Raw genomic sequence first — 20,189 nt, forward strand, 5'->3', positions numbered from 1 at the left:
TTACTCAAAACCATTCAGCACCCTCTCCCACAGAGATAAACAGGAAAATGAAATAGACACAGATTATAAAATCCCCAGTGATGATTAAATCCCTAAAAGTGTTAATAAAGTTGAAAAAATTCTACAGAAGTGAACATCACCTCTTATCTAGAAAGCACAACAGTTGAATGTTTTGCCAGTGATCAACCTCTAATAGCAGGTTACAATAGGATATTATGAACAAATAAGACACACACTACAATTTTCACCTTAGTTCCCTAAAAAATTTATTTCCATATGCCTGTAATGCTAAAAAGATTTAAATTACATAGCCTAACATAAAATTCTTCTTTTATTCACAATCCAAGGAAATCCAATATATAATGTAGAAGTATATATTATAATAAAGATAATAGTCATTGATTCTAACCAATAATTAACCATGAAACAATAACTAATAATGTCCTCAGTGTGTTTTTTAATAATCAAAAATTCTTTTACCACTCCCATCAGAAGTAATCTACACTGCACAATTTTCCCTTTCAATTTTCAAGTTACGGAAAAACAAAGAAAACCATGTATGTAAATACACTGTTTTTCTATTGACTGCTGATAATATACATGGGAAGAACGATATGCCATATATTACATGAGAAAAACAATGTGCATATGTATCATGTGAAAGATATATACGAGGGCAATCCCAAAAAAAAGGTCTCCTATATTTTTAGATATACAAAGAACCGTTTATTTTCTATAATTGCTACATCACTTTAAAGATTGAAGAATGCTTTATTTTTCAACATAATCGCCATTTCGGTCGATGCATTTTTGTAGACGCTGTGGCAGTTTTACAATGCCCATGTCATACCAGCTTGCCGCCATGCCCTTCAGGAAGTGTTGAGGAGCTTCAGGAGCATCCAGATGATCCTCCGATTTTTACGTATTTTACGAACTCAACGAATACGAACTCAACAATCGACTCAACTTTCGCAATTGTCTCGTCGGCAATTGACGGCCTCCCGCTCCTTTCTTCGTCATGAATTTCAGTACGACCGGCTGGAAACTCTCTACACCACTTGCGAATGTTTTTGACATCCATGCACAACTGTCCATACACTTCCGTCAATAGGCGGTAAATTTCAACCGGTTTAATGCCTTTTGCGTTCAAAATCGAATAACTGCCCGCACTTCGCACCTGGCGGTAACGTTTATCGGGAGCTCCATTTTGAATGGCTGCCAAGCCAAGACTGAGCATCCGAGCGAAGCGCCTGCGTGCTTATGTGGTAGCGGAAAAGGCACCACTCACAACAGTGTTGCCAACAACCGTATTAAAACTTTCTCTACATCCCCAAAAAATAGGAGACCTTTTTTTTGGGATTGCCCTCATACATAATTATGGAAAACTTTGAAATTAAAATACTATTGATACATGCATTTATAATACAAAAGAAAACAAATTCTTGCTTTAAATACTTTATTTTTAAGGAGCTAAATTTTTTTACACAGAAAAAAGACACTCTGATAGAAATAAATCTACATGCATAAAAAATAAGAGTCCAACTTCACATTAAAGGCAGATAAATGCAAACTCTCAATAAAAATCGTTATCACATTATACATAAAACATCTGAATTCACAGAACTGTTATGTTCCATCTAAAAGCCTTCCGTATTTCTTAAGTATTTTTTTATTAAAAAACAGATGTTTGTATACTGAAGAACAAAGCTGCAACACTTTCTAAAAAAAGAATTCTGATATTCCATAACAGCTAGTTTGAATTCTTACATTACATTTTTCCCCCATCTTAAGAATACCAACGTAGTAATAGAAGAGTATATAAAAAGTATATTCATAAATATATTTATACTAATAGAAAATTATTTAACATTCTTAATCACACAAGAAATTATTGTCATAAAAATATGAATTTTTAATCAAAAAAAAGGGAACTAACAGAAATATAAATTACAAACCTAAAAAGACTTCAAAAACAACTAATTTTCATGGGAAGAAACTATCATCACGATTACATTAAAGAACATTTATTCATACCACTTCCTTACTGTTTTTATGCAAATTCTCTACAGGACAGGACTTGAGTGTCAAACATTTAAAGCCCCATTTTCTTTAAAATGGTTTTAAACAGAACACCAAACATGCATGAGGTTAACTATCATTTACTAAACTTAATCATAAGTTTTAACTAGATTATTTATTCAAATACTTTCATGAAGTTGTTAACTATTATCAGTTATGCATCATTCATAGCAAAGATTTGACAACTCAAAGGCTTGAACAATAATCTGCTAAATATAGAAATATAATAATAATAGCAGTGCAGAGACAGAAAATAATAAAAAGTAATAATTAATTAGAAATAAAAGAAGCTAATTTCTTAAGACATATGCATAACTATACATTAACAAAGAAATAAGCAACTAACTAGTACACAAACTACACACTTTTTTCACCATGAACTACTGTATTTGGAACAAAATTAGATATTTAAAGCAAATTCATGTTTAAAACTTAAGACGAAATTTCATACATTACACAAGAAACAAAATTTTATAACTCTTTCTTATACTGGTTTTACATTGCTTTTATAGAAGATCAATCTATGAAAAAAAAAAAAAAAAAAAAAAAAGGGGAAAAAAAGGGACTTTGGGGAACTGCAGAAATTCAAGTAACTACATTAAGTTGCAAATCTTTGCTAATATGCAGATATCTCTACTTTTTAAATTTTATTCCTTTTTCCATGAACAATTGTAAGGAGAGATACAAAAAAAATTTCACAAAACATTCTTACTAATTAATCTAAAATTTTAATTATAAATTCATTTCCAGGTAAACTAATCTTCACATATACTGAAATTAACTAATTAAATTCAGCAAGAATAAAAATTAAATAAAAAATTAGTACAAAACTTGACTTTAAAAAAATATCCCCTACAAGAATTTACTTCTATCTCAAACTGTATAAATATATATGTAAAAAAAGTTTACAACTAAAATAGTATCATCATTAACTTCATATCAGTACAAATTTATATGAATATATATCATCGGAATTTTAAAATATACAATTTTAGGATGCATTGAAAAAAGATTATTAACAATAGAACTCTAGCTTAAAAGCATAAATAACATGTTTGCTGCAAAAATATTAGTCAACTATAAAATTTATGAGGTTTTTAATATATATATATATATATATATATCTATATATATTAAAAAAAAAAAAAAAAAAAAAAAACCTCATTTCAATGACAATTAGCATAGTTAGAATATTTATTTTATAACTACATATGAATGAAAAAACAGACATAAAAACAAGATAATAAAGTAAAAAATTTGAAAACATACATCAAATTGATTTAATTTCTTTCAATTAATTTCATTACTAATTAATATTCTACATTCCTTATATGTCTTAATGTAGCTAAAAAGTTCAAAAATCCATTGAGATTTTAATAAACAATTGTAATATAAAAGGACCAGTAGGAAAAGAAAATTTATTTTTAAAGTAGCCATAAGGATATAATTTACATTGAATAATCTGTACCATAGGAGGCACCTGTACATATCAACTCTGACTTTAAATCAAACTTGTTACGGATAACATAGATGTCATGAGTAAAAGAAGGTTATGATGCACATACCTGCAAAGAAATAAAGAATTCAAGACTGATGCATACATTTGCAGGACAAAAAAATTAAAATTTTTAAAATTTTTTAGTAACATAATTAACATAGTAATTATTTAACATAATTTTGTAATAATTAACATAATTAACAAAAAAATTAAAAAAATTTTTTGCAAATGTTACTTTTAAAGACGAATGTAAATAAACAAATATAAAATAAAAACTAGTACTACTCTTTATAGATTAATTCTGGTTGTAAATACAATGAACAGAAAGTAACATTTAAAAAATATTTTATTAATAAAAGTTATGCAGTCAATTTATATGTCAGTTTCATGCAATATATTACCAATTAGATCATTACTTCCAAAATTTTAAAAGGGTGTGTAATAATTTTTTTTAATTAAGAAATTTAAATAGATATTTTTATAAGAAATATTTTTACACTAAAAACTGTTTTGTATATCTTAAATCTTGCAGTATCTTAAATTTTCTCAGTAGCAAAATTGTAAATACACCAAGAGAGACAATTTTTATAATTATGTATCATTATGACTTTACTAACTTTCAAAACTACAGATAAAATGATGAAATTATTTTTCAGAAAATTTGCATGAGACAAAGATGAAAGTTATTGATTTTAATGCAATTAATCCGATGAGTTTGGAAATATTTTGGTTAAATTTTTATATCATGAATGGATTTTTGTGATATGTGAAGAATTAAATTCAACAATTACAAACAAATTGTAACTTAATTACTAACAACACACTATACAAAAGCTCAACAGGTGCATCTTAACCATACAACATGAAATTATAGATCAAGTGAAATTCTGTGTTACACCGATTTGCAACACATTAATAAATTTGTTTGTCTTTGATATATACAACTTTTTCTTACATTTTTCCTTTAATTAACTTTCCAGAACTTCTAAAAAGAATGGCAAAATCTAAATTTTTATTCTGACAAAAATTTCATTTACTTTATTATTTCAGGAGAAGCCTATTCATGTAATTGTGTTTGTGCATTACTTGACCACACAGCAACACAATTACATGAATAGGCTTCTCCTGAAATTCTATTTTTATTTTACCTGATCAAATTGAACAATTTTCTTGACCACACATAATGAATTAATTATCAATTATGAGTAACCGAATAATTTAATATATTGGCTACAAAATATGACATATCTAAAAACGCTACAAAAATCTTAATTCTGCTTACTCAAGATTGAAAAGCAAATGAAAAAAAAAAAAAAAAAAAAAAAAAAAAAAAAATACATGTACAAAATATACATCTAAACTATGTGTGGGCATTAAGTTGATCATGATCAACCGGTGGACTACCCAAGACACTTTCGGGTGACCGCCTTTATTAAAACCTAAGATGCGCATACTAAAAGAAATAAATTTATGTAACATCAATGCAAGCTAGACTGTAGAATCGATCTTTCACAATTGATGCGACTATGTTTACTTAATCAAATGATTCGATGAATGTGTAGACGACACATGTACCTTCATTGGAAGTGCACGATAACTGAAAATACAAATTATATATTCACTTTATCTCCTGGGAAAAACTAAGTTTTTCTCCTTCAAAATGACAAAATTTTAAAAACATGTAGTTCAGAAACTAAGAATAACTTTTGGAATTTAATGGACGAAGTAAAATATACTAATTAAAAAAAAAAAAAAAAAAAAAGTCGCATTTCATTTAACATCATTCTTTGGCTCTACCTACCTGTGTAAATCTGCATTTCAATGGTGAATATAATTAAGACAATGTCATTCCCATCTCACAGACGACTGCTTAGAATCCAGTGCAAGTTTAGCAGTTAGTAATTATATACCAAGGACTCAAGGTTGGTGGAGAGTATACGAACTGTCTTCTACTATCACTACAAGAACTAACTTTAGATGAAAATTATTTATTTTTTAATGCATTTTGAATTGTTTGATAAGAAATGTATCACTTGAAATTATTACATTTGTGGCTATTATTATTATGTTTGTATCTTGCATTTTGCTTTAAACATGTTTTTAAAAGATTAATTTTTATTTAGGTAGGGTTAGGTAGGTAAGTATGTATTCCGTATTTATTAATTAGTTACAATAAATATTGTACACCTTTCTTTTAGCTCACCTCACCTATGCCACTGAGTACACCGCAACACCTAGAAAAAATTAGTAGCTCGTACCCTGGAAAGGTCTACCCACCCCTGATCTAAACCATTCAAAAAAGTAGATAAGGTTTCTGAAAAGAATTAATTTCAAATTTATTACAATAGATCATTCAAAATAAATGTTATTCCTAAGGTATTTTAGAATGAAATGCTGAGAATTACAATAGATTGAAAAAAGAGTTTGATAAATAATATAGTTATTTATTATAACATAAAATATAATCATAAAGTGTAGTGAATGGCAATTATACTTTTAAAGAAAGGGTTTCGTTTATTTAATTACGGCAAAGCACACGAGGGCTATCTGCCTAAGGGAGGGATGCCTTCGTGGAGGACTTTCTAGGGGAAACTGGCTCTTTATACACGTTACACATGGGGAAAAACACGAAAACACCCATGCAGTCAGCCTGTTCGCGGGATTCGAACCTCGGACCAAACTACCAGTGTTCAGCGACTTTACCGCTTGGCCGCTGATGGGCTTTAAAGACAGGGACTAAAATAATAATAACATTTCTAAATAGAAAAGCGAATAATAGCTCACTAACAACTTGACAAAAGTGATATCGATTGATAAAATTAAATCAGATACAAAATGAGTAAAATACTTTGTGCCAAAATAATAATAATAATAATAATTACAGTAATTCTTTTATCTCTTTTCTTTTAAAAGAAGGCAGTTTTGTTTACTGGTTATGAATGAAATTTTGTTATTTGAGAGGACTGATCTCTTTCTTTATACATACACATGTAAGTGCATGTGTCTGTAAGATAATGAATAGGTATGATAAGATCTAATTTTAATTTGTTGTGTTTTCAGGAAAATTATTTCATTTTAGCTATTCTTTTCTGGAAATAATCAGTCTCATTTTTAATTTGGTTATTTTCCCTATCTATTTAAAAAGAATAACGTGCTTATAATAAATCTCCCCAAACTGCATCAAACTCCCTATCATATAATAAAAATTACTCGCACTCATGTGAATCTTATATTACATCATAATTTTCCTTACATATACACATATAAAACGTCCCTGACTTTTTGCGAAAAATTCCTATTAGTGCAAACGTTTTGAAATAAATTTATATTTTCCCCACTTATTTTTCATTTTCCTGAATTCTTTCAGAATTTTTTAGATGTGTAGAAACCTTAGGATAACACATCTCAGTTAATTTATATACAGTAAATATATTCAAAAATATTACGTAGTATACCTCGAATTACGTACGTATACCTCAAATGACTGAACATAAACTCAAGTTCCAATTTAAGTAATTAAGCAGATTTTCAGACTTCAGAAATTTTGTTTACACAATTTTTCCATATAAAATATGCAAAACTTAAATTTTCATATGACTTCGAAAGAAAAAGAAAATTTTCAAACAAAAATGTTTTACATATCAAAATTAATTAATTAAATAAAATGTCAACTCCTCCATTCTTACACTATCAAAACTAGATATCATTTACACCATCAAAATTAAATATCATTTATTAAAAGTTTAAGGATTGTACACAAATACTTTTAAAAATGGCATACGAAATCGTAAAAGATGCCTTTTATCTCAGGAACACAGATTTCAAACTTTTATTTGCAAGCTAAAATTGAAAGCCCTTCTCCAATATAACACAGCCTTATATGATTCCTAAAGGAACACCTACATTTTTTTTTTTAATTTTTATTTAATTAAAGTATTTTCAAATTGCATAAATTTGACAATTTTTTCAGCACCAAATTTGCATGTTCAGAATATTTTAACAGTCTTGGACGGTATAATAAATGAAACTGCAATTTTTTTTAATAGATCATCTTGTAAAAATTCCAAGAAATTTAAATTTCATCTATTTTTATGAAACTGTGACAACCAAAATTATCATAACTTCACAGCGTACTTCATATGATTGATTTCTTAGATCAGAAATTATGGTTTAATACCTAGAATTAGAGATACATTTTAATAATTCTGTATGTAAATTTGAATAAGCTTTACATGGATTTAGGATAAATGGATTTAATAATCTAACTGCTATTATAAACTTAGAACTAGATTTTTATTTGCATTAGGATTTTATTACCTTATGCAAAAATATAAAATATTGCAGACAATAAATATTTAAGTAAATTGTAATTTTATACACTTTCATGTTGATATGACTTAGCATGAACTGAAAGTTTTTCAGGGGCAGGAGGCAGACTTGTGCCAAGTTATTGATAGCACTTCTTGTCAGTGCTGTAAATAAATTGGTTTGTACTTTAGTGCTTCTTGTCAGTGTTCCAAACCAAACGTGCTGTAAAATTCACAAAGAACATGGATCTTATGTTTGAAAAAGGGAAACAAATAAATCATATATTGCACAACAGTTTTAGTCTACTAACTATAAATTCAGCTTTGCTTCTGCAAAAATCAACCAAAAATATCCATTATTGGCAAATTAGATTTCATTAGAAACTGCAATATCCATAAAAGCATCTCTGCATTAGTAAAAAGATTTAAATTATAATCTTATTTTTCTCCAATCCATAAAGCGGTGAATTTTGAATATGATTCCATTTTTCATTCCTAGATGCTATTACTTGCTTTGTTTCTTTCCCTTATCTTACTTTCTCCCCTTATTATAGATATGCAACAACTATGAATTCTTGAAAATTCCTTGATCTTATTCTGTTTTTGATACTTATCTTTTCATTTAGTTGCAGCTGAAGAAGGCAATATGTTCAATTTTTGAAAGCACTTCTAAAACTAAATTTCACACCAATTAATACTGTTTCTTTGCACTAATCAAGGGGCTTTCTACAATGCTAAATTACTCTCCTCCTTTTCATTTAGTTGCAGCTGAAGAAGGCAATATGTTCAATTTTTGAAAGCACTTCTAAAACTACATTTCACACCAATTAACACTGTTTCTTTGCACTAATCAAGGGGCTTTCTACAATGCTAAATTACTCTCTTCCTTCGAATTCATGTACAATAGAAAACTACATATTAAATAACTGTAGCAGCTGTTTACACACTTAAAACGCTTTGGTCCGTTATAATTTTTTTAAACCAAATTCTTATTTTTTCTTAAAATAACATTTGTTCCCTTCCTAGTTCTTCACCTAAGGCGAATGTTTTACTTGTCTTCTTGCCTTAATCTTAATAAAAAATCTGAGTTTCAAATATTCTGCATAAAAAATTTCTTATAGCATATTTAGACATTTAGCTTCGTTTTACATAAAGAAATTTTCATCATGTAGCCACAGATATAAATATATATATATATATATATTTTACCCAAAACCACAGCAACTGTATACTTGCTCTCAGGTGACAGCTTTGGAAGTAGACACCATGGATATTGTTCAATATTATCCGGCAGCCACAGAATTACTAGGAGTATGATTATTACCACCAACAGAATCTGTATCTTGGTTGTATTTCCTAGAATTCGAATTCATTTCTACATTTTTAAAACATTCGTATTAAAAAAAATAATCAAGAATTTTTTAATTACCTTCTATACAAATTATTCCCAACACTGTAATTTAACTACATTTTAAGAGATTATAATAATCAAATACAATTAAATATCAATCATCCCATTTAGTCAGTGGATCAAAAATATGAAATTAATTATATATTGAAACCAATTAAAATTTTATTGTAATATTTCTGGAAGAAATTGATATAAAATATACTTAGTGCCTTCTGCTAAACTTGACAACTTAGTTTAAAAGTAATAAGTATATGACAATTGAGATCAAAGAATGGAAAAGGGATTTTAGGGTTTCTTATGCATTACAATGTTATATTTAACAGTAGCAAGAAAACAAATGGATTTTATGGATTTCAAAAAATCTGTATCAAAACTGCATTAATAAAAAGAACATAAACATGAAACACATACAACCTCTTTTTCTATAACACAGTTCTTCATTTGCTCGCATGCTTACTTTTTCAAAAACAACTGCTTTAATAGTTGGTTAGCAACAGTGGAATTCATAACAAAAAAACAAAGCAGCAATAGCAGAGCGATAATCAAACATAAAAGAGAAATGCAGTGTTTGAATCATTAAATCTTGTTTAGTGGAACCTCAGATCACAAATGCTTCAATTCACAAACAGTTTGGTTCACTAATAAATTGAGGAATAAATAACTTGGATAATGAACATTCTCAAGTTACAAACATTCAAGTTGACAACCTTTGTTTTACAGCGATGCTTTCAGGTAACTTGTGCCATATAATTAACTCTCAGTGCCTTTTGAAGAAAATCATTTTAAAGTTTCCCTTTGCTTAACTGTCATTAACAAAGCCTAGCAGCAAGTGACTTCCTGGATCATGATTTTGGCCTAGAGAAAAACTGTGGCCAGAGTGGGTTGCCAGTAGACTCTGAGCACTTAAGACAATTTTGTTGTCTATGATATTGTGTCTCCAGGAAAAACCATGAGACCATGAGCTTAAGACGTTAACAATGAAGACATGCATGAGTTACTAGATCATGATAAAAATGAATGCAGTAAGAAAGAATTACAACTTCCAGAAGCAGCAATTGAAGGTGAATATGGGAAAAATGTCTGCTGAAGAAGATAAAGAGAGAAAAATGATCCTAATTCTCTGACCTGGGGAATTGGTTCCAAATGGGGTAGAATGCAAAGCATCAGTGAACTACACCACAAGCATTTTTAATGATAATACCATGTTTAACTTTAGAAATATTAAATTATGTTTCTGTCTATTTTATCTGTTTACCATTGTGCTTGTTTTTTTACATATAATGATTTCCATCGGTTTTTGTTTGTGCACTAAAAATACTGTAGTAAAATTTAAATAAGCAATCATGTGTGGTTCAGGAAAGAACATTTCAGTTTACAAAAGGCCTTTGGGAATTAGTTAAGTTCGTGAACTGAAGTTTTACTGTATTACATAATGAATGCTACTAAATAAATAAATATATATATATAAAACAACTAAATAAATAAATAAATATATATATAAAACAACCTTTTTCGTGGATACCTCTAAGCAAAACAAAGCAGCTACAGTAATCATGACTTCATTTTTTATCAAAACTTTTAGAATGACACAGCACATTCATACATTCCAGCCTAGAGCCTAATTTGTATTCAATGTGTGAACGACATTTTATACACAGTGCATATTTTTTATTAACCAATCCATATTTAACTTAGAAACTATAAATATAAAAAAACTTAGCAAAATACTTAAATATATGAAAACTTCTAAATAAACATGCAAATGATTGAAAAATTTAAGTTACATCATATTTAATTAAAAATTTTCATTTTATTACTCAAGCAGACACTAAATCTATTTTTGATGAATATTTCAAATCTCAGATAATCATATAAAGGGGAATCAGAATTTCATAAACCATATAGTATCTGTACAAGTTTTGGGGATTCTGATTTCTGTAGGAAAATAATTAAAATTCTATATAGGAACAAGAAATATGCATACAATTATCACCAAAAATATTTATAATTTATTTATAAATTGTGAAAGTAAATGTTTATAAGTAGTGTACTTAGCAATACTAAACTATTCGTTAATATCGTAAATGTGAACATTTTTGAAAAAACTATAGACGAATCACTGACTACACGGTACAATCTATTTCATTTTAAAAAGTAGATGAAATTCAATTACAACAAAAAAATTACCGGTACTTACATATTAACGCAACCAGGCCAAAATTCGCATAAATCGCCAAATCTGGCGACCCTACTTACAACAACCCTACGTGTTTAGACGAAAGTTTATTTGTAAAAAGAAAAAATAACACTGGGCGTGTACTACCATATGGGTTTTCGGCAGAATTTGCCGAGAAAAGAAAGAGACTTTTTTGGTTACTGTACCTAACAGAAGCGTCGTCACCCTCATGGAAAAAATTTGCGAAAATATCAAGGAAGAAAGCATCATTTATTCAGATTGCTGGAAAGGATACAATACAAGTGAGTTCGAAAATACTGGATTTCTGCACGGAACTGTTAATCACAAATATAACTTTGTGGATCCCAACATGGGCGTTCACACACAACATGCAGAGCGCATGTGGGGCTCAGCCAAATGGCGCAACAAAAAACAGAGGAACAGCCCATTATAATCTTGACTCATATCTTATCGAATTTATATGCCGTCAAGTTCAAGCTGTTAATGGCGAAGACGGTTTTCAATCAGTGCTAAAAGCAATAGCCAAAAGATTTCTGCCGAAAAAATAATTCTGCAACTTATTCAAATTCGAAACTGGAAGGGTTTAATTGCTATTTTATATTTTAAAACAAAATAATATAAAAAACTGTATTAAAAATTATCTGTAATTAATAAATGTACATTTTCTTTCTATTCATACTTTTTTACTCAAACTTACAAATTGCGCCAACCTGGTTGCGATAATACGTAAGTACCAAATAACCTTTAAAAGTAACTTTCTTGAAATAACAATAGCTCAGATTTGCATACATCTGACATGTTATTTCTGAGTTATTAAGATCAGCTTAGAAAATTCGGTGCAGTTTATAGATAAAAAGTATGTACAATACAAAGCCCAAGATCCAGAATCGGTGGAACTTCAGAGATTCTGGATTATTAGATCTGAGTATTAGATCATTAGTTTACATTTAGTAAATGACATGTAAAAGTTATGAATTGAAAATATGAAATAATGAAGCATTTATGACCTTAATGAAATTAAAATAATAATAATAATAAATGAAATAAAAGCTTGGTATTCATTTGCTTGCTTTCTTAAATATGTCTTTCAAAAAAAATTTTTTTTTTGTTTTTGTTATTGATATATAGAGTATTATTTAGAGTATCATCATAGTTAAATTAAATGTACCAAATATTTTATTCTTACAATACAAGTTAAGTATGATATGGCGTAAAGGAGTCTTTACAAAGTGGAAGCTACCACATTTGGCAAATAGGCCAGGTTTCTTTGGTCATGCATTTATTCCCTAATTCCTTAATAACACTGCAAACATAAAAAAAAAAAAAAAAACATTTAAAATTGGGTTTTGTTTACCCAATAAGGAATGAAATCTAATCTCTGGGAGGTACCTGCCCATTAGGACAAAAAGAGTTTTAAAAAAATGTTTAGACAGCTGCATGGGGTAATGAAAGCAAAAAATAATAAATAATGATTCACCAGGTTTGCTTCTGTCAAGGATATAAATTATTCAGCAGATGTAAAATCAACGATGTTTCAACATAAAATGCTTCAGTTTGACATGTACACCAAGTAAAAAAAGGCAGCCATGAAGCCAAATCATAGATCATACTGAGTTATGCTAATAAATGATTGTTTATTCAATCTTTCTTGTACTTTACTTTGTGCTGAAACTCTGGACATATTTTATTATGAAAAAGTATCAGATGCATAAACATAAAGCATACAAAAAAAAAAAATTCTAAAAAAGGGGGGGTTGCTGGTGATTCAGAAGTCTGGATATTGGATGTACGAATTTTGAACTTTGTACCATATTACAATCAACCTTCTATAGTGCAATTTACATCTCAGACTGATTTTATCTACATGAAAAAAAAAAAAAAAAAAAAAAAAAAAAAAACATTATACTGGTAGCTTCAGCACTTACCCTGTTCAGTATGGGTGTGCCACATGTGCATCAGCAGTGAACATTACCTCATGGCCAGGTGTGTGATATTTGAATCACCATTTAATTCACTCTATGGCCGGGTGTACTACATTTGACTTTTTAGACAGAATGTTTAATTAGCATTTTTTGTTGTCACCAGATGTAGCTGTATGTCTGTTATGGAGGAATAATCGAAAGTTAAGTATGTGTACCATCATTCCTATGCAATTTTTTTTATTTTTGCTATTTTGTTTCGGTACCAGAGGGAGTTTCGTGGGTGGGTGTTGAGCAATGTAATGTCTCTTTAACTGCCTCATTTGATATAAACAAATGTAGGTGTTCTCCATTTTTTTTAGGTACTTTATATTTTTATTTTTGCAATACAGGTATTTGAACGTAGAAAAATACACACAAATGCTAATTCGTTAGTGTTGAGTAAAGTGATGGCTTCTTACTGCGTCATTTCATATAAACAAATGAACATGTTCTTGATGCTCTGGAATACTTTTTAATTTATTTATTATGTTTCTTTTTATTTTTTTATCCCTGTATAGTGGAGTAGATGTTCTATCATTAGAGACTTTTTTATTACTCTTAGATTTTTCCGGCATTGAGACGAATATTTTGTATGGCTTAGCAATTTTTTTTTTTTTTTTTATTGTTCCATTGCTGGTGTATTATTTTTTTAATGACAAAACAAAAGCGCTATCTGACTGTAGAAGATACACAAATGCTAAATGAGTCAAATTTGCTGATATTCTATTCACGTGACATTTGCAAAGTTCATCATACACTGTCTCTTTTTTGAAATATTGCTTCCTTTTCGTTGTTTGCACATTGAATTTTTATGAAAGACAGTTTTAATATTTTTTAATTTTAATTATGTGTTGTGCTAAATAAAATCTGTGACTGTTTGGATATTTTTTAATATACAGTCAAAAGTTTTTAATCTGAACTCATCGGGACTTCGGCGATTTTGGATTATCGGTTTTTCTGGATTATAGATCATCAGTTTAAATCTGGTAAGATGGCATGCAGAAATTATAAAATTAAAAATATGAAACCGTAATTTATGAAATAAAGAGCAATTATGATCTAAAGGGTATTAAAATTTACAAAAAAAAAAAGCTTAATATTTATTTGTTTACTTTATTAAATACTTCTTTCAATGTGTGCATACGTAAAACATACATTATGCATAGTCGAAATTAGAAATTGCAACCAGAAAACTATTTGATGTGTAATCGTGATATTTATAATGACGAGGAATTTGATTTAAATCATATCAAAGACAGAGTACATAAAGATGAAATACTACATTTAGTAAGGAATTATAAGCCAAATAAAATAAAAACATCTGCACTGAAGATAAGGATAGTGCTGACAAATCAACTTCCAGTTCATTGCGCGGTGCGACGTCTCCCCCCCCCCCTGCAGAGCAGCAGCGTGAAATTGATAAACAGATTTTGGAATGGTTAGAGAAACAAAGGATATGCCTTTATCCATTTTTTGCAGCAATTCCACTTTTTGTTTGATGGACATCAAAACATGCTTTCGTTTTGTAGATCCTTTGGCAGCTCCAGAATCGGAAATTCTTTTTGACATAATCGAAAGTTCAAGCTTACTTTTATAAAATTGCTCTAACAGTCTGCAAAAAATAATAAGTCGGATCCAATTAGAAGATTAAGGAACAATGCAATCTGCAATATTAACTGAAATAGATAATTAGATAATTTTAGCTTAGCTTATACCGTCCGTTACACATTAAACGCACATGCGTAAAGGTATTATACACATGCTTAAATGCATATGCACATACGTAAACACATTATGTGTTTACTAATGTGCAGAAAGTTTGTAGCTTTGAGGTCCGATTTTTAAGTGAAAATCTCTACGTTTTATTATGAAAAGAAAAATCAAATGTGCATGCGAAAAGCAAACATCTCCCCCCCCAAAAAAAACCTTTGTGGCTTTGAGGTCCGGATTTTAGATCATTCCGGATAATGGACGTCCAGATTTCGGACTTTGTACTGTATTACACTCTCATAGCCAAGTTTGTTTATTAAATGAGATAAATTAATATAATTGCATTTTCTCAAGTGGCAACACAATTTTTTTTATCGTCAAGTTTTCTGATTCAATTTAAAATATATATATCTTATGCTTTGCTGTGTGGCAATGTAAAGCTTTTAAAATCACCAAGTTTTTAATTAAAAGTTCATTAAATCAGAGTAAAATATATGTATATAAAGAGTACAGACCCATTTGAGAAATTTTATGTAGACAGTGGACCTTCCTCTTGTTTTGAAGTTCAAGTGTGGCAAGTTTCATAAAGAATGGAATTAAATTGTATATTTGTATAAAAGCCTAACAAACAAACATTCACTTTTATATACACAGATTTCTATTTTAGTAGGTTTGTTTTTTAAGTGTAGCAAGTTATAACTGCAAATTAGCTTGAAAATTAATAAAAATTCTTACGTCTATGATTAAATGGGTTTTGCCTCAAATGACCATGAATAGCAGCATCTGCTTCCAGTTGCTGGAAGCATTCAGCTTCTGAAGAAGGATCAGTAGTTCTTTCTTTTGGCACACTGGCTAAAAGTGTGATGTTAATATCTTTCTTCCCTGCAGCACGAACTTGACCAACTCCAAATAACTGGACACGAATTTTGTCTGATGCACCAAAGTTAGCAGGTGTAATGGCTTTATGTTGAAGTATGCTAAAATAAAAACACTATTAGTAAAGTACTTTCTAATCTTGATATATTTTTGTACATTTAAGAGTGATAAAGATGTAAAATGCATACTATATATATCTATTGTTAAACAGAAAAATTTAAACATGAATAGAAAGATTAAATATTAAAATGAAATAAAGCAATAATGGTTTTAAAATAACATCAAAATTTGGAAAAATGCCATGAATGAGCATGAATGGAATATCATTTTCCACTGCTGTATAAAATGGTTTTCAAAAATTACGGATCAATTTACCCCTTTAAGAACACTTACATAATTTTTATAAAAACCATTACGGAAGAAATTATTTCTTACTGAGCAAATTTAACAGCAACCATGTTTCTAAATGAAATGCATGATTAAAATTATTATTTCATTTAGAAAGCTAATGCTGTTATTTACTTTTTTCTAATAAGTTTAAATTTTAACAAGCATGATATATATGAAGTTATGACATAAAACACGTCTTGCAGAAAAATTATTGCCAGATAAATTTTTTGAACAAGCTCCCAGCGATATCATTTAGTTCTTTTGGGCAGTAAAATGAAACTATGTTCTTAACATAGTTCATGCTTTAATGTTAAGTTTTAACACTATCAATTCTTACATCACAGTTAAATGTGAAAATTTTATGAGGTTCTTGTAGCAATACTATGATATTTGACCAAATAGCCACATTAACAACATATAGTCTGGATATACAACTTATTTTTTATCCAAAATACTAATTAATTTCTTTAAATAACAATAAAGTAATTAGTACATTTTTGCTCCTGCCAAATTATTGGCATGGAAAAAAAATTTTCTAACTACTTTCCACTTTCCCTTTACTTAAATCAATAAATCCCAAAATTAGACATTTATAATTTTTAAAAAAACACTTTTCTCCTGCTCATTATTCAAAAGTAAATGGCTTAACAAAGGATCTCAGCACATTTATGATGAGGGTCTAGGCAAAGGGGAAGGAAAAGTTACTACGAAATCTCCATCCTGCAATTACCCTTTAACTATCCACATTCATTAATGTATTACGTCAAAATTTAAAATTTGCCTAGTAATAAATAATTTTGTTGAAAGTGAATAAATTACTAAAGATGGAAATATCAAATATTTCAATACATATTATTAAAAAAATAATACTTGAAGCCTATCCCAAATGAGTACTACCACTTTATTAGGAATGACACCTTTTTGCAGAAAGATCAGTAAACTCCACAATAAAAATTTAAACTTTCAGGGTTTTATTACTAACAATATTTACAAACACACATAATTTTTCTTTAAAATTTATATTTAAAAAAAGTAAGTTTAAATTAAAATTTTGAATTTATTTCATTTCAATAACTTAGAAGGGCTATTAATTTCATTTTGTGTTGAAAACTTTAAATGCTGGTTCACTTTTCAAATTGTTGCCACCAAATGTTATCACCCTGTGTTATATTTAAAGAAATCAAATAATGAAGAATTTGAATAAACATATGTATGTTTCTCGTATTGTGATGAACGGTATCTAGAGCCATCAAATTTTGAATAACGTAATCTTCCACCAAATATGGACATCTGGAAGTCCTAATTTGGAAATTGAAATTTGTTTTATTATTGATTTCATATTTTGTAACACTTCAACGAATTTTTGATTAACAAACTCAACAATTTCAAAGCAAGCAATGGCAACACTGTACCGGGGGGGGGGGGCATTTTCATTTCCAGCGTGCAAGACTGTGTATCGGAAATTCTAAAAAATGCTCATTTTAAAATTATTTTGCAATATTGCTGTTGAATTGAATTTTTTATGGTTTAAGTGCAAAGAGCATTAATAAATAAAGGTAACACACACAAAAAAAAGTCCCTTTGGGCATAATGTAAAAAATCTGAAAGCTTCAGATTTCTCCCCCCCCCCCGTTTTTTTAACAAAATTAAAAGGGAAAAAAAAAAAAAAAGAAAGGATGACTATAGATTAGTAGAAATTACTCCTACTTAATTCAAATAAATTGCATACTATTGTATTAAGTGCACTGAAAAATTCACAAATTTTTCTTTAAATATGCATGAACCTTACAATATACCTTATTTTCTCCAATACTTTCAAATAAATCCCTACTGCATAGAAACATTGATTTTAATGCTATTCCCAAAGATAAAAAATTTAAACCATCTTTTGATATAATAATTAGCATCAACTGTGATTCTTTCTAAATTTTATTTATATAAATTTCCAGAGGTAAAAGCTTCATTTGCTTCACCTTTTCAGTTTGATATTTTTTATCAGATAATAGGGAAAAGTTTCAAAGAGATAAATCTGGTGAGAAATGAGAATGAAGCACAATCAAATTATCAGATATGAAAAACATTTGCCTGACAGATGTACCTGTGGAATAAATTTGTCATTAATCCATACATTGTTCCTTCAATAAACTCACTAGGTTTGTTCTGATTTGAGTGTGCCAAAAAGATCATCGTCTTCATTTCATACTCGAAACTTTTTAACAATTAAATGGCTAATGGTTTACCATTTGGATGAAAAATTCATCAAAAAATTGCTACAAAATTTTGTGGGTTTCTCAGTCCTATTTATTAAGTCTGTAATGATATTTAATGCATATATACTGTTCATATCAATATGTGGCAATATATATACTGTTGCAATATCTGTATTTTGGGGGAAAAAAATTTTTTTTGGTATCGTCTCAGTTTATTTCTTACCTGCTAGGGACTTAAATGCACATTTATTTAGATTGGAAGAGATTTTAAATATATATGATGATGAAAATGATTTTATTGTTATAGGTGATTTTAATTCAAAACATTTTAGCTGGGGGGGACACCTATTGTAGATGCAAGGGGAGTTTTAACCGACAACTTTATTGCACAAAATGGTTTAATTTTAGTAAATGACTCAGATTCTAAACCTACATTTTTTACCTCAGTGGGAGAAGGTTGGATGGATTTAGTCTTGGGTTTGCCAAGACTTGATACTCAGGAAGTTAATAGGAATATTTTGGATCAGGTTTCTCTTACCGACCACAGATATATATGGATTGAAACAGAACTAGGGTTGAAAGTGATAAGAAATTTATTACTACTAATATTAATAGAATTAAGAGATTTAGTCGAAATATGAAAAGGGATTTATTAGAAATGGAAAATGAGATACTGAAATCTAAGAATGAAGAGGAACTGAATAAAGTAGTTTCACATATTGAGAATCATATTATAACAGAAATGTAGAAAAAGCTGAGAGTGCAGAAGAAAGAGAGGGAGGAAAGAACTCCCTGGTAGAATTTGTAACTGGATCAAATAAGAAGACAAGTAAGAGCAGCATGTAAATGGACACAAATAAAAGGATTGAGAGATGATATCAAGATTGCACAAAAAGTCGAATATAAAAAAAAAAACCTAGCAAACTATAAAAAACTTATCAGGCGAATGAGGAAAGAATATAAAAATTATTTGTTTATGAGAGATGTGAATTATTATGATGGATTCTTTAGAGTTGCCACCGCTAAAATGAAAAAGAAAATGATTATTGAGGGAGATAGTGAAGCCCTCGATGACATCTATTGAGAACAATTACAAATAAATTATCGAAGATACTTTATATCTTAAGAATTTTAATGATAATATAAATGAAGACGAAATTATTATGGAGCAGGATGAAGAGGAGAAAGAGAAAGACTTTGTTTATAACAAAATTTTGATTGTGATGAAAAGTCTACGGATAAGGTCTACTCCTGGGTTGGATGGGGTCGGAGCCACATTGTTGAAGATATTGTTTGAGGATTGTCCTTCCTTTTTCATAGTGTTATATAGTAGATGCTTGAATTTGACTATATTTCCAGATGTATAGAAAATTGGAAAATTAATGTTGATTTCCAAAGGATAAAGGAGGATTTCGTCCAATTTGCCTACTGAAAACATTTGCAAAGATTTATGATAAACTTTTAGTTAATAGACTGCAATATATTTTAAATAAGAATAATATTATTTCTGAAAGGCAATTTAGTTTTAGAAAGGGAAGGTCAACTGAATT

At 29.0% G+C, this 20,189-nt stretch overlaps 1 protein-coding gene across 3 annotated transcripts in view; it reads right to left on the minus strand.

The window, feature by feature from the left end:
- Nucleotides 1–1,439: 1,439 nt before the first annotated feature.
- LOC118194758 (motile sperm domain-containing protein 1-like) overlaps nucleotides 1,440–20,189 on the minus strand; it is a 31,452-nt gene continuing 12,702 nt past the window's right edge. For 2 of the 3 annotated variants that reach the window (XM_035365960.2, XM_085819124.1), the window contains 3 exons: nucleotides 15,899–16,140; nucleotides 9,094–9,240; nucleotides 1,440–3,644 (listed from right to left, as the gene is read on the minus strand). In XM_035365960.2, coding sequence (XP_035221851.1) covers nucleotides 3,613–3,644; nucleotides 9,094–9,240; nucleotides 15,899–16,140 — 421 coding nt within the window. In that variant the 3' untranslated portion in view covers nucleotides 1,440–3,612. The remainder of the gene's footprint in view (nucleotides 3,645–9,093; nucleotides 9,241–15,898; nucleotides 16,141–20,189) is intronic. The other variant, XM_085819125.1, reaches the window with a different exon arrangement.

This window comes from Stegodyphus dumicola, chromosome 6 (genome assembly GCF_044657685.1).
Source record: "Stegodyphus dumicola isolate Sdum_Otavi_A_Nest chromosome 6, ASM4465768v1".
NCBI lineage: Eukaryota > Metazoa > Arthropoda > Arachnida > Araneae > Eresidae > Stegodyphus > Stegodyphus dumicola.